The following is a 15,086-nucleotide window of genomic DNA, read 5'->3' as shown; positions in this document are numbered from 1 at the left end:
TAAATATGACCAAAGGCCAATTTGCACGGCCTTGACCACTATTGACGTATTTGCCATTGAAACAGAGTAACGGGGTCCCGTTATAAACTTTATACATTTACTCTGCTTTTAAAATGTATGTTTAAATATTTTGTGATAAAGTAGAGCTGTAACTTAGTTGCAGCTTGTAGTCCCATCAATACTCAGTAAGATTAAAAAAAAATTTGATCACAAAAAAAAAAAAGATGCTTAGAGAGGATGCAGGCTGGCCACTTTATCCATAAAAAACACACATTATACAATCATAAACAATAAAATAATAAATAAAAAAATCGCCTGATGGTGAAATATAGAAAAACATGCTGTATCAGTCTCTATCTGAACATAACTCAGTGAAGTACACATGCCGTTTGATATTTAACCAAAGAGTTACGATGACACCATCATGTGGACAATCACAGTAATTGCAAGTTTGTTTGTCAAGACATCATATAAATTAGAAGTCCTTATTTAAGGCACAGCCACTTATACAAAAACATAGCACTGTGTGTTAAATAGTATAACGTAAACACATTTAATATAGAAATAAATAATGGCTATGTGTGGATGAGCATTAACCGCCTAGGACCTGGCGTCCACGTATGTGGACAACACATTTTGGGTTGTCTAGGCCACAATGCAAATTTTTTGATGAAGAATAACAGCATACAAGAACAAAAACAATGTAAATATATTCAATTTAGAAAATTTGTTAAAGTATAGAATGTTTAGAATATTTTATTTTATTATTTTTTTTTTTTTGTAAAGGCATATGTCTTCCTGCTTTGTCAGCAGCACTTCACATGAGAGACATTGTTCCAAGAGGCACAATTGTTGTTTCTGATTTTGTTTTTACATTCAGGACAAATAATAGTAGTAATAGTTTTTGCAAATCATTATTCAAATGTTTTATCAAAATCATTAAAATGTCACCATATGAGGACATTTGTTTTGCATCGCTTTTCTCAGAAACTACATAATGTAAAAAGACAATTCTTTGTTTTTACACTCATCAGGTCCAAATCAGCCTAAATAATAAAGAGAAATTAATAAAGCATGTCATGCAAGAGCTTGGGTCTTAGGAGGTTAAATGTTCATCCATACATACTACATATCTACAAAATGGTTAATAAACATGAGTAGTTCCACACAGACCTACAAAACAATAATAATAATAAAAAAAATAAATAAAAAAAAACATGTTTTAAGACCTGAGAGCATTGGATTTTAGTTTCCAGTCAATATTTACACAAATTATTAGAAAGTGACATGTGCACATTATATAAACTACAATATATTAGCTTTATTAAAATATTGAAAAACTGGAAACTGGTGTGAATACAAAGGTTATTTTGAAATCTGTGGATAATACTTTCTATTAGGCCTAGTCCTTTTTGTCATTAAGACAATTTACTGCTGTAGTTTTGTGATCTTTTTGTTGTCTGTGCCAGTTGGTGCTCTTCCTTATGGCAAATTGAACAATGTCCACCACGAATATCCAAGACAAAGCGTACATGGCCACACCCACACACTTAATAAAGAATCTTGGTCTTGGAGAGATCAGTTCACAATACAGCATTGTGCCTCCCACAAAGACGCGCATTACAATAAATAGAAGCACAAACAGTATGTCAACAATGTGTCCAAGTGTGGTATCGTAGTGTCCAGTTTGTTTCAGGAACCAGCGCGTCTGCAAAAGAGGGTTTGTGATTTCAGTGCCAAAGAGCACTGCACAAGATTCGATGCCAGACTCCCCCAGCCACAGGGTCAATAGGATTCCCAGGATGCTAACAGTGTGATGGGCGAGCATAACAGGACCTTCTGTGCGGAAGTAAACACACCAAGCCATGTCAAACATAAAGTAACCCAGGCTAAACACCAAGGCACTTATCTGTAGAGGTGTATTCAGGGTGCCTGTGACAGAGAGAGAAGAAAAAAACACCTAAGAGTTAAAACTGCCAGTTTGTTGTGCAACTGTATATACTGTATGATGCAGTACCAAGTGCCTGAGACAAACTCTCCTGTTGTGGCACAATAAAAACGACCTTACCTTAACACATTTATGCAAAACAGCAGTTATATGGAAGTAGATGTGAAGTTGGATTTAAGTCTTTAATGACACTAATATAGCTATTTGTTAAGAGTAGTTGAAAGACTCTTACCTGGATTATCAAAAGGCCATGGTCCATCCACATAGCCAATGAATGTGGTGGTGCATATTGCTGAGATGCCATGCAACAGGGTCACAAGGCGACAATTCCATTCATAACTATGCAATCTATTAACCCTACATAGGGTAAAGTAGAGAGCAGTCCAAAAACAAAGGCAAAGAAATGCACAGGCCACAATAACTTCCATTGTGTTTTCTATGACCAATAGCAAACAAAACAAAAAAAACAAACTATTACAAACTATTATTAAGAAATAGAATGACTAGGTTATGAAACGTTTCAGTATAATATCACTTACAGAAGTAAAAAGGGTTGAAATTACGTCCAAAGACATGGACTGTACAGTCCTTTGTAGGAGAACAATTAGTCCTACAGTTGACAGCTGAGGAGCTCGCGCGCTGAGGAGGACGTCTCTTCTGCTGACGTATGCACGCACACTTCTATTACCTAAACACTAAACATCAAATGATAGTATTATGATATAAACAAAGACACATTTACAATTTAACACACTGGCTCAAATGCATTACAGGCCTAAAAAGATTATAAATAGGCTAACCATAGAAATTAACAACAGGTTCCATTGTAACTGCCATTACAGCTAACATGACTGTTAGCCTGATCAAATAGTGAGCTAAAACCGGTTTAATGCAAACAGACACCTTCTCTAACAGAACTGCTGTAGCTTTACCTTGAGCGTTAGTAAGCATGCGCCCTCATTTTCATCTTATGAAAAAAAAAAGACCCATAGCCCTTGTAGTTGTTCGGAGCATCGCCCTCGTCAGCATCCCTAAATGACATTCATCCATACGTTCATTGCTAGAGCCGATTCAGTGAAATTAAAGAAAGGCATGAACGCGCATTTAGACTAATGATATGGACCAGATCCGGAGGAAAAAAAAAACAAACCCACGATATCTTCACATTTCGATCTCGTGCGTTCTCTCGTCGTGTTGTTTCCTTCTCTGTTGCCGGTATTGCGCCCCCGTGTGATAAACATGACACATTGATATTTATCCCTTACCGTTCGTGCGCTACAGCGCCAGATGAATATTCAGTTAACACAGATACATACGGCACTGGAAGTAATTAACTAAGTCTCTTTAGGCATTCACTTACTGTCTGGAAATAAACAAGCAACGTTGTGTAGTGCAAAGAAAGCCTTTATTAAAGTTGTACAATGTAAAAGCCAGGTACTTACTGCTACCTTTCCTTCTCATGGCTTTCAAATACTTATAAAAAATAACCTATGTTAAAAGTATCCTATAATATATATCAATGATATGAATGGAAATGTTAAGGCACTTATTGCGTTTCAAATCAAAGTATCATTTGGTTTTAGTTAGGACTCATTTCAACACAAATCAAAACACAGAGGTAAGGCAAACTGGCTCTGAGCATAAGTAAAGGGAAAAATCTATTGACAGGTTTGGTCCCACACAAGTGAAAAAGACATGGACCCAGATAAATAAATCCAGTTTGGTGCTTGACTGTACATGCTCCAGCCACATGATGGCAGCAGAGGTAATCAATGAGGCCAGCTTAGCCCATTTGAATCAGAAAAAAACCTTCTTAAAACATACCTTTGGTTTAGTTGACAGTGTGGACACCTAAAAGTATATTTGAGAGTCAGGTTCCCCAGCTAAAACTATAGTTAAGCCTATATCGTAGCTTATCACAAGGTTTGAAATTGTTTTATTAAACCCTTAGTAGTGAATGCCCTTTATTATTTTGACTGTTAATGCTGTAAGCACATATGTCCACAGATCACCTGAACATAAAATAAACTATAAAATTACAGTCCTCCATAATTTCATTTTGCAATCAAAATAAATAAAAACAGGAAATGTTTATGCATTTGTTCAAAGTCACTCCAGGAACATATATTTTCAATAGAAACCGATTTGCTATCCTGGTTTCCTTTTGCGTTAAAAGACAGTGGGTCAATAAGTCCATAATCAGTTGTAACTTCAGTTCCTCAGCTAACTGCGATTCGATCTAAATCAGTGTTCAGGCTTGTGCATAAAGTAATCTGTATGGACCTGGTCATTGTGACCTGATCCATACACTCTCCTAAGAAATTCACACCAAGGTCACAGCAATGAGACCCTTTTCCAAGGCTGCTGCACAGTTGATATATATTTTAATCTGGTTTGACCTTGGACCACTGCACTTTTAGATGCTTGTAAATCTCAACTCTTCCAAGCAGAAACATGTATTGAGTCATTTATAGACACATTCCTGAATGGGAACAAAACTTAATCTGTCTGCAAGTTTCCAGTAGAAATGCTAAGTCTCCTCATCCCAGAGACAAAGCTGTTTTTGGGGAACAAAGTAAGTGAAATGGTAGCCCTTGCTGCAGCTCTTGATGCCACACTTGTAGGAGGTGCCCTTCCCTGCTGAGTCCCGGCTCCGGCAATACTTCAGTAAACAGGGATACCACTCCAGACGCAGGTTGTAAGTGCACAGACATGGCTGCCACAAGTCTTTAGCAGAGTGGCAGGGCTGCAATCCGGGCAACTCTGTTGTCTGGGGTAATACTTCAAACATAGAACCATCCACTCCTAAATATAAAACAGACAAAATAGGAAAACACTTAATAAAAGCAAAAGTGTTTACAAAGTGGTGATGTTAGTGATGAAATGAAACAGAATGGACATAGAAAGATCACACTAAATGGACAAAGATTTAGCAGTATAGGGGAATCTTTGTTATGCAAAGAAGATGCTAGTGCAATTCCCTCCGCTGATAATGGTCTGAGGGGCTCGCTGAACCGTGACCATCAACATTGTTTTCACTATAACTGTGCTGTCAATGAACAAAAGTACTGCTATATAGATTTTCCCCAGACTGGGCTTAATTTTGGCATCAATGAAATAAAGATACTGGATACTACAAAAGTGGTTATTGTGCTTTATAGAGTAAATTGTTTAAATAGTTATATGGTCCATATACTATTGTGAGACTCATACAAGTACATACACACCAAATTCTGCAAGTTTAAAAAAAAGTTCATACAATGAACTGAATACAGACTGGAAAAAATGCAGTGTGTATTATTATTATAGATATTAGTTTATCGGTTTGAATCTGATAATGTAGAGTGGGGACATCAAAAAGCGGTTTACATAAAAACATGCAGACAATGCAGGCAATATTTTAGGGAAACAAAGTGGCTATTTTTTAAATTACAAAAGTACAACATTTCAATCTCAACATCTGTTGTACAGTTTACGGTTTATTTGGGGAGAAAAAGGATTTGGTTGAAGGAAGGTTTACAAAACGCCTCACTGACCTTTTTCCAACCAGTATTTGACATCTGCCTCCCTGGTATAAATGGCTTCCCGGGCCTCGCTGCACATGTTGTGTATGTGTGAGCTCAGTTGCCAAGCCCGACTCAGATTCACTGCAGCGCTCATTGTAAGTTGCTCGAGTCCCCTCCGCTCCTCTGCCAAACGGATTGCTTGAGGATTTTTCTACAAGCAAAAGTTTCTCAAATAAATACAAAATTAAATATACATAATTCTACATAGCATTTACTTTGTACCTGTCTCAGACGGGCCATGGACTCACTGGGGATGATCTCATTACGGTTCAGTCGGGTAACAAAGCACAGAGCCTGGTACTGGTTCTGTCCTCTCTCAAGTTCACCAAGGATCAGTGCACGGAAAATCTTTACATCCTGCAATGCAAAAAAGGAAAAATGGTTGAAACAGTCATAGAGGACATGGGAGTCAATCTGGGTTAGAAACCCGTTCACAGACCTACTGCTCCAGGTTCAAATCTGATCCAAGCAGACACTCATTTAAGTAATGCAACAAATGCCAAAGTTGTTTAAACAGCAATTCTTTTAAAACCAAATGGGGGTTGTGTGCATCCTCATCTGACAGTTTGTTGACATTTCATGTTGTCTGCACAGTGTTGCCCCTTTTATGTTGTGTAATTAAGCCTGTCCTTTTTTCCACAGACGTTTTAAGAGTTCACATGCTGTCAAAGTGAAATACAGCTTACCAAACTCAGATATGTGGAATTGAGGTTGCTGGAAAGTATGATAGTGGAGAATTTGAAAAAAAAGAAGCACTTGTTGGATTTGGCAAGTATGTGAGGGAGCGCGCAGCAAAGCCAAAAGCTGTAAACGATGAGGGTGTTATTGTGCACGGAGCAAAGCATGATGGGAACCCTCCAGCAGCTGTGTGAATGAAGTAGAAGAGACCTGTCTTTTGATTCATCAGACACCCACCCCCCATTTTTGGATAGAGTTTGAGTTCACACAAATACCGGTTCCCCTCCTCCGCTTTTCACATAGACGTCCGAAGCCAGAGGGGCGCTCACTTTGTAGCATATATAAACAGCACGGAGATAACCCCACTGAGCCCCCAGTTCCTGTGTACAAAAGAGGCAAGAGAGCCATATGACCTGCCTCCTGAGTGTTTACGCCGGGCAGATCTTTATAGAAGCACTTTGAGCGACCACTGTGCCCCATCCTGAATGCCACTTTTGTCTGTGAAAGGGGGTTTCTGGCAGGCATACAGTACAAGCATGGCTATTACACAAGACAATCGCGCAACAGTGTTTGACCTTTGGAAAGCAAATTACTGAGCAAATATTGATATTAGTTCTACACATGGAGTAGTAAACGTACAAATGGCCTGGACAATGAAAAATGCACTTTATATTGAAGAATGATAATGTTTCCCTATTGTTTTGACTATTTGACTGTTATGAATATTTACAGGGAGGTTAACATTTTGCTTATGCGAGTTAAAGGTTTACCATTTAAGTCATATAGTCAGTACATTAGTATTATGTTGCTATGAAAATATGCAAGCAAAACATGTTTGAGGAAGTTAGAATGAAATGATGCAAATGTATTGTTACAGTTCAAATGTTCTGAGATGCAACGCCATGGCTCCAGGACCTCCCATACAGCAGACATATGGCTCTATGCTAAGACACTATGTATATATTTGTGTATGCAAAGAAAGGATGAGGAAGGCAGTTGTGTGGGCCACATGGGTTTGCCCCTAGGCTCTAAAGGAGTAATTATAGAGAAGCCGGGCAGCTCCACCAACTTTCAACCATTTTGGGGCTGACTTAATGCCACAGGTTCTGCTTTTGCAGCAGTGTCATTATGTTCCAAGATGAATGGTTGTCTATACTTCTCTTTTGTGGATTCAGCCATAAATGGCAATCAGTGCATTGAACTGGCTCAGATGACTTCACTAAATTGCAGATTCCTTCATGGGAATTTATAAATATTTGCTTAATCATAAAGTATATTGAAACATGTTGCCAGTGTTTATGTTCAGTGTGTTGGGTATAAACAATGACATCATCTATGAATAATATAATAATACTATATCATTATTATTATTTGTTTGTTGAACAAGCTCTGCTCACACTTTCCTGAACTAGTGCAAGGACTATGTTCATAAAGAGCAGACAAGCAAAATGTAATTTAATTAAATGACTTGAACACCTTATTGAGGGCACTATTACCCAAGGCTGCTTATTTAGTGTGACTATTATTTATTGCATATTTAAATTATTTCTATTGCATCATTGATCTACTGTATCCAAAAAGGAGTTGCTTTTATAAGGGAGGATTAAGTGCGATTTTTGATTTGTTAAAGAGTGTGACAAGTTTGTTTGTAATATAATAAAGAGTCACTGCACAGACTCTGTAAGAATAAGCAAGATTTACAATTTAAGTGAAGCCTAAATCAAGCAAGGTCTTAAAGTGCATTACCACAAACATGTGCAAGATTAACGGTCTGCAAACCCACAGTCACAGAAAATAACAGGTATGAACATTAAGAGCTGAAGGAGTGAGATTTCCCTGGCTTGTAATACCATAATCAAAGTGTAGCCTTGAGTTTTTCCACAGCAGTCTAGTGTAAATGTCAGCATGGCTATAAATAATCCACACAAGTACAGATTCCTCAGCATCGCTCCACAACAACCAGGACCTGGTACATTTAAACATAAACTACACAAACTAGCTCCGGTCAAAGCTTAACACAAGCTTGCATTCATACAGTCCAACAAATGGGTCATACTTCTAACTTGTTTAACAGCACAGAGTTTTTCACAGGCAACTTTTGGTGAGCCACATTATTTAAGGAGGTGCACAAAAGCCCTTTCAAGTGCTTAAGAGGGTACCATTTACAGTGAGGAGTCTTGAGACTGTTGCTCTAATCTAGTCGAACACATTTTAATAGGCCATTTAATATAAGGCACAGATAAACACCAAAATAAACTACTTTGTTTTTTTTTCCTGAAACACTCTGCAGCCTGCTTACACTTCAAGGTATCCTAAAGTAAACAAAGAACACACGGGGCTATTCTGGGTGCTAGAGAGTATCAGTCCCTGTCTACTGATAAACTGCTATTTTAATACTCAGGAGCAATAGACACCATCGCCATCACATAGTATCTCAAATGATACATACAGGAAAAATATGAAATCTGATCTGAAACTGCAAATTTCTCAAAAAAAGGAAATGTTTTTGTTACTTTGGCCTCTTCTATATTACTCTAAGTATATGGGGCTATTTGCCTGGTTGCACAAGACAAAACCACAGGTGTAGCCTGGGATTAAAGATCAGGGGAGACAGAGGGAGAGAGGGTTCGACGGCTGAAGAATAACACACAAAAGGAGTGGAAGCAAAGCCTGTGTGCTGAGAAATGCTTGAGTTGCAGCTAATTACAGAGGCTCCGGAGGCAGGAATGTGGAGTCACATTTGGGGCTATAGTCACACCTGGCTGTCCAAAGAGCAAACCAATTAGTAAACAGTGACAGTGAATGCCCAATGAAAACAAGAGAGGCCAGTTAAAACAATGTCAGCCCGATGACTGAACTTTTTGAACTTAAAAATATGCAATTCAATTAAAGTAGCAGAGAAAACAGGTCTGCATCGATTTCATGTTTATAGAGACAGCAGTTAGGAGGAAATGAGCAGAATGCAGACAGAAAGTGCAAACAGCAAAGGAAATGAAGCTGATAGATAAAGTGTACTAAATAAGTCTAATTTAGTCCCTACCACAATGCCACAATTTTCATATCCGCTTTCTCTGGACACACAAACTTCTGCTATAGGATCTGACATGAAAAATGATGAACTTAAACTATTTTTATTTTTGTCCAGGTCCATTTTATTACTTTTTAACCAAATTAATTGACATTACTAGCAAGGCAATTAAAAAAACAACAAAAAAAACCCAACTCTATAATGTTTACCCCATTTAGCAAAAATCAAGAAATTGTTATAAATGGAGGCGAGTTTTGCAGTCTTTCATAGGTAGAACGAAGCAGGCCAATTTACTATGTGAGGACCAGATACTTAAAGGTGTTCATTTGTGGTCAAGAGAAAGAGGGACAATAATGGACAATTACCAAAACCATCACAAAAATGCTCTACAATAATGCCCTGTCAACTCAAAAAGATAACAGCTATCCACAGTAAAGACTCAGTAACAGGCCTCTTGTCCAGTTGCTGATGTTTAGTTGTGCATGGTTGACTGTGGGAATAGGAAGTTCACCCTTTATCAGGGTGTTAGGGACGGACATCTGGCCTGCTGGAGAGAGGAGGAGAGCGGATAAAGACATCAACAGGGGCAGGGGGGAATCAGGGGGAATGAGAGGGCAAAGGGGCCCCACTCTGGCCTACAAGAACCACTACAAGGCCACGCAGGCTGACTTTCGAATCTTTAGAAGCACAGGGATAAAGGTGGCTTTTGGAGAGCCTTCAAAGACTCTGTTCATCTGAAACAGGTTCTTATTCCAAGTTGATCAAGTAAAAAACTACTATATTGGATTACTACATTATTGTGCAACATCTTTGAGTTGATAAGAAAGACTAATAGAGGTGAGAAAAAAGGTGAGAAAATGGCGTAACGTGCTGATTACAAAATGTACCGGTAAAACAACTTCACAAGTTCTGACAAGGTGGATCGTGCCTCAGAAAATATTGGAGCAAATGCTGTACTTTATCATTAGTATTATTTGATAAGGTGAAGCATATAAAATGGACAATTAATACATGCCATGGCTGTTCTATGTCTTGGAAAATCCACAAAACCCATCTAAAAATTCTGATTATAAGTGAATATTACAGATTTGGTAGCATACATAGCGTGCCTTCCCAGCTCTACTTTGGCTTTGTTTTTTTTATATTGCACATGAGGGTGTGTGTGGAGCCGCTCATTCCCACAGCAGGTTTACGGTTGGGCGTATCCATAAACCTACTGTGCTTTGAAGACAATTGGGATATACACTAGAGTCAATTATCCTTTAGGCAAAACGGCCCCTGACTGAAACCTAATCCGTTTTAAAACTAAACAAAATTATGAGAATTTATAAAACTTGAGACATCTATTCATACTGTGGTTACTATTCCCAAGCCATTTAATGTGATAGGGCTCTACTGTTTTCCCTCTAGTTGGACAATAAGAACTAAACATAGCCTTTCCCACAGTGAGAACAAAGATTTAATGTTGAATTTGGACCTTAAATATATAAAAACACAAATCCCAAAAGCTTTATATGAAATCCTAACTCTTAAAATGCCACTTACATTGCACAAATCAAAGCATCCAGCTGGACATTAAACCAATAAAAGTTGAACTGACCTTATCAATCCCCACATCTGACAGCCCTAAAAAGCTGAACACTAGGGCATCAATTAATAGTGGAGTCTGCTTTTAGTTCAAAGTCAGTAACTTAGTAACTATACAACAAAGAGACAAGGCAACATCTGATGTCAACAAGAACCACATGTTGTCTTGTGTTGCACATGATCCCCGCAGATTTGATTCAAACTAGGTTGCAAGCAACGAAAAGTGCAGTTTGGTGGATAAAGATATGAACAGCAACATTTACAAAGGTTTATACCAGGACTTAGCACTAGTGTTAATAGATTTTCATATTCTTGCATGGCGTCATCAAGATTATACCTCTATGGCAATCGTTTTAATTTACAACTCAAAGAAACTCCAGCTCAAATCCTGCAATTCAGCACAACTACTATGACAAATATTGTTATTGGCACACTGACCATACTTTTTGTACAGAGCCAGAACCCCTGTAAGATAAATTATGAATCTTATACTGTATCAATCACCACTGTATCTTTTACCCCCCGGCTGTTCAAAAGCAGCCCGGATGATGTGCACCTCATCATCATCAAGTCCCAATGTGCTGCCCTGTTAAAACGTTTTCCTCTTCTCCTGCGTTCATCTGGACAGTACATTTCACAGCGGCTGAAGAGACAGCTCATCCAACTTTCCAGAAATCCCTGTGATACTGCAACAAGAGCTGAATAAGAACCACATGGAGGAAGAAAGCACTGAGCGAAGAGCTGGAGAGAGGGAGGTCAGGGGGAGAGTAGGGGGGAGGTAGACCTATGAGTGGAACAGATAAATCAGGCAGCGGAAAAGTTAAGTGATCTGAGAGCTTTGCTTGGTTGTGCTCATATAAACTTTGCCACATGTGCATTTGGATGCGTCACACACAATGGGCTGTGAATGGGAGAGGTGGGTAGAGACTGGATTCTTGGAGACGAACAAAAGTAAACAAAAAGGTACTGAAATTCAAAAATGGCATTATATTTAGGGATTGTCTTATTGTCTCATTCATTTCAAAACTTGTAAAAAGTAAATGGGCATTTTAAACCAAGCCTCTTTCTAAAATGATGCTCCAAAAAGATAAATCTTCTCAAGCTTTCTCAAACATTTTTCAAAATCAATATATCTTACAGTACAGAAGAAAAATTATAAGTGAACCGACTTCAGTAGAAGAAAAAAGCAGTAGTTTGCAATACTGCGTGTGAAAAGTACTACTTCCTTGTATCTTACACTACTGGTCGTTACCCCCTGCTGCAGTCACACTGTATGTTTCTTTATTACGAGGTGTCAGCAGTGATTGGGCTTGACGGTCTCTCCTCTTTCAACTCCAAATTAGCTGTTTTGGTTAGTAGAGCAGACGTGCGGATCAAAAAGGTCAGACATGCCCACTTAATCCTGGTAAATCTCCCCCAGCCACATCTCGTCAGGCTGTCAGCTTCTGTATGACAGCAACCATCACAGCCACATGCCTTTGCTGTGTGCACCGCTGGGTCCCTCCCTCACTCCCTTTAGATCTGTCCAGTTACTCATAGGCCCCGAGTAGATAGTAAAGCAGAAAATAGTCTCATATGTCAGTAAAAGCATTAAAGTGAGTCAAAAGGAAGCCTGGTAGTCTACTTTTAGAAAAATGCTAAAACCAGCAGGCTATGGAGTGTCTGGTTGGACCATAAGCTGTGGGTTCTGTGGACGGAGATATGTGCAGCTGTCTTGACCTCTGTGACACTGACACATACACATGGTAAAAGATAGACACATGTGTCCAATAGGGTTGAAGAAAAGGGCTCTGAGAGACTGTGAGATGGACTAGTTCCTTACTGACACATTACTTCCCATTAATAAAAAGTGGAAACTAATTTGTAGTGTAGTCTGTTAGTCTATTTTAATTTTATTTGACCCAGATGTTCCCATAAAGACGCACAGAAACTGTATTTGTGAGGCTTGGCACTGGCCTAAAAGCTTGATTGTGACCTATATCCACTGGGCATGGGAAAAAACATTATTTATATAGATTTACTTTGGGTAGGAAACGTGTTCAGGTGAAATAGTCGAGGATAACATAGGTCCAACACTTTTCCTTCTCCTACCTTCAGTGAATCAACCTCAGTTCTTCTTGCGTAACACTTTAGGATGGCTTGATCATTTCACAGTGCCTCATTATGTGTCAGAATCCACTTCCCCGCACTAAACCCCACAGGAACTCACCTGCTTGAAGTCTGCCACGAACGTAACAAGCGTCCCGTCGCCCTGTTTGAACTCCAGAGATATGGAGTCCCTCTCACTGTCCGCTTCCAGGACCTCCTCAGTGATCAGCCCGTCTGCCAGCCGGACCCGGACCCTTAACTCTGAGCCAGGGACCACTACCACCACCACGGCCGAAGAAAGCAACAGCACTACGGCGAAGAGTCGCGTCAGTTTCCGAACGACTCCTCCAAACATCCCCAAAGATTCAACGCGGGATCCCACAGCGGAAAAACACGAGCCCAAGTCCACACATAAGCGCTCATATCCCCTAACTGCCCTCCGAGGTAAACCATAAAGTCTTTTCTTTCATAGTTCATACCAAATCCCCCGACTTCAGTGCGCGCTGGTCCTTGCGCCTTTCACTCTCCGCGCTCTGCCTGTGGAGAGCACGTTGATTCTCATTCTGCTTTGTGTCCCAAGTGTTGATATCCCGTCTTAACTTTGCCCCTTCTTTCGGTTTGTGCTGTCCCGTCACTTCCGATCCGTTGGTATCCCACAGCTTGCTTGGCCTTCAAACTTTTTTCTGTTGTGTATGGAGCGAGTGCGCTGATTGTAGTAAACTCTTAAAGCCACAGCAGCCTCTCAAAGTGTGCCCATCCCCCTAGGCCTCATGTGATCCACCCCCTACACTGCTTGAATCTAATAAAAAGCCATGTTTTTAGGCTTTGGGATGCGACCTATGGATCCCAATAAATATGTGTCTGCCCTTTCACCTGAGTAAGCTACAACTTAAAATAAACCATAATGCCGACTTTGTTAGAACTGCCTGATAGTACGCCTACTACATTGTAAACATATAAGGCTATTTGAGAGAATATTTAACAGTTGGCAGTGCTCCAATAAGCGTATGCACTTTGCCTCTTGTAGACTGCGTCATACAAGAAGGCTCATTACATTACATTTTATTTATACAACACTTTACAGGCTTAATCCTAAATTAATCAAGATGAAATTATTACCCGCTCTGATGCTCTGTGACTGCTTCCTTATTAGTTTATTAGTTTAGAGATGAATAACCGCAAACTGGAATTCACCAGAAAATGACTGGGTTTACAGATAACATGGTTGAAGAAGTTCCAACAGCAACAGTCACACCTATCTGTCATGTGTCTGCTGCTGGATGATCTCATTTTACAGTGTCCTTAAGGGGAGAGGTGACAAATCGACTTGAGCAGCGTGGACTATCTGAGAGAAAAAGAGCCCAGCTAATTGTTCAGGATATGTTTGTCTTTTTCAGAGTGTGGTCTACACACCTGAACTGTGTGTTTTTGGACTTCTGTGATATTGTGGGCGGGCCCCTGAGGCTGGTGGTGGGACCCTGAATGTAGTTGGAGTGGTGTTGGGCTCAAGATGTGCTGAGCTCCACTGAAGGGGAAAACAAACAGAGAGCCATAAAGCAGTGCAAACACTGTTAGCCAGAACTGAAACCTGCAAGATGAAGTCTGTTAGCACTAGCAGAAGAGACTCCCCAAACAGTACTTTAAACTGTCTGGGAATCTCAGGATACAACTTATTTAGAGGTCATTTAGAGCGAAATAAAAATACAAACATAATGTATTGATTTATGTTAAGGAGCGTCAAGAGCAGCAATAACTCAATGTCCAGTATCCAGTACTCTGTTTTTTTTTTTTTTAATCCAAATAAACATTGTAGACTTTTATGGATCCATCTAAATTTCTTTTAGGTGGAAATTTAGATGATCTGCACTTTGATCTGCACTTGTGTAAGCAGACACAAATACAGATCAAAGTGCACACTCGCGTACGAAGGCAGAAGACTCCAGTGCACATTTTGTTTAATATTAACCACTGGCTCTTGACCTTTCACAATGTCAGTGAACTGTCCAATGTCCCCAAAGCCATACACCTGCAGTATCATTTCAAAACTGACTTCATGATTTGGTGTGAATTTGATTATTCAATTATGGCATTGAACATAAGATTTATAAGTTGAATGCTTCACCAAAAATAGTGAAATGTGAACTTTTTGCTGACTACACCTAAAATGCAAATGGTCCATTCAAATCGTGTG

The 15,086-nt window shown here is 39.4% G+C and overlaps 2 protein-coding genes across 2 annotated transcripts; both read right to left on the bottom strand.

The window, feature by feature from the left end:
• Positions 1-233: 233 nt before the first annotated feature.
• On the bottom strand, positions 234-3,031 carry tlcd5a (TLC domain containing 5a). Its single transcript, XM_033977448.2, has 4 exons — positions 2,881-3,031; positions 2,488-2,643; positions 2,181-2,384; positions 234-1,932 (listed from the first exon to the last, which is right to left on the bottom strand). The coding sequence occupies exons 3-4, from the start codon at positions 2,374-2,376 to the stop codon at positions 1,403-1,405; spliced, it is 726 nt and encodes a 241-aa protein (XP_033833339.1). The 5' UTR covers positions 2,377-2,384; positions 2,488-2,643; positions 2,881-3,031; the 3' UTR covers positions 234-1,402.
• Positions 3,032-3,331: 300 nt separating this feature from the next.
• oafa (OAF homolog a (Drosophila)) lies at positions 3,332-13,632 on the bottom strand. The gene is made up of 4 exons (XM_033976947.2): positions 13,017-13,632; positions 5,737-5,871; positions 5,485-5,665; positions 3,332-4,753 (listed from the first exon to the last, which is right to left on the bottom strand). Exons 1-4 carry the CDS (start codon positions 13,248-13,250, stop codon positions 4,479-4,481), a joined length of 825 nt encoding a protein of 274 aa, XP_033832838.1. The 5' UTR covers positions 13,251-13,632; the 3' UTR covers positions 3,332-4,478.
• Between the last annotated feature and the right edge of the window lie 1,454 nt (positions 13,633-15,086).

The sequence above is a fragment of the Periophthalmus magnuspinnatus genome, chromosome 13, assembly GCF_009829125.3.
Source record: "Periophthalmus magnuspinnatus isolate fPerMag1 chromosome 13, fPerMag1.2.pri, whole genome shotgun sequence".
Lineage (NCBI taxonomy): Eukaryota > Metazoa > Chordata > Actinopteri > Gobiiformes > Gobiidae > Periophthalmus > Periophthalmus magnuspinnatus.
This window is presented reverse-complemented; position numbering and strand designations above follow the sequence as displayed.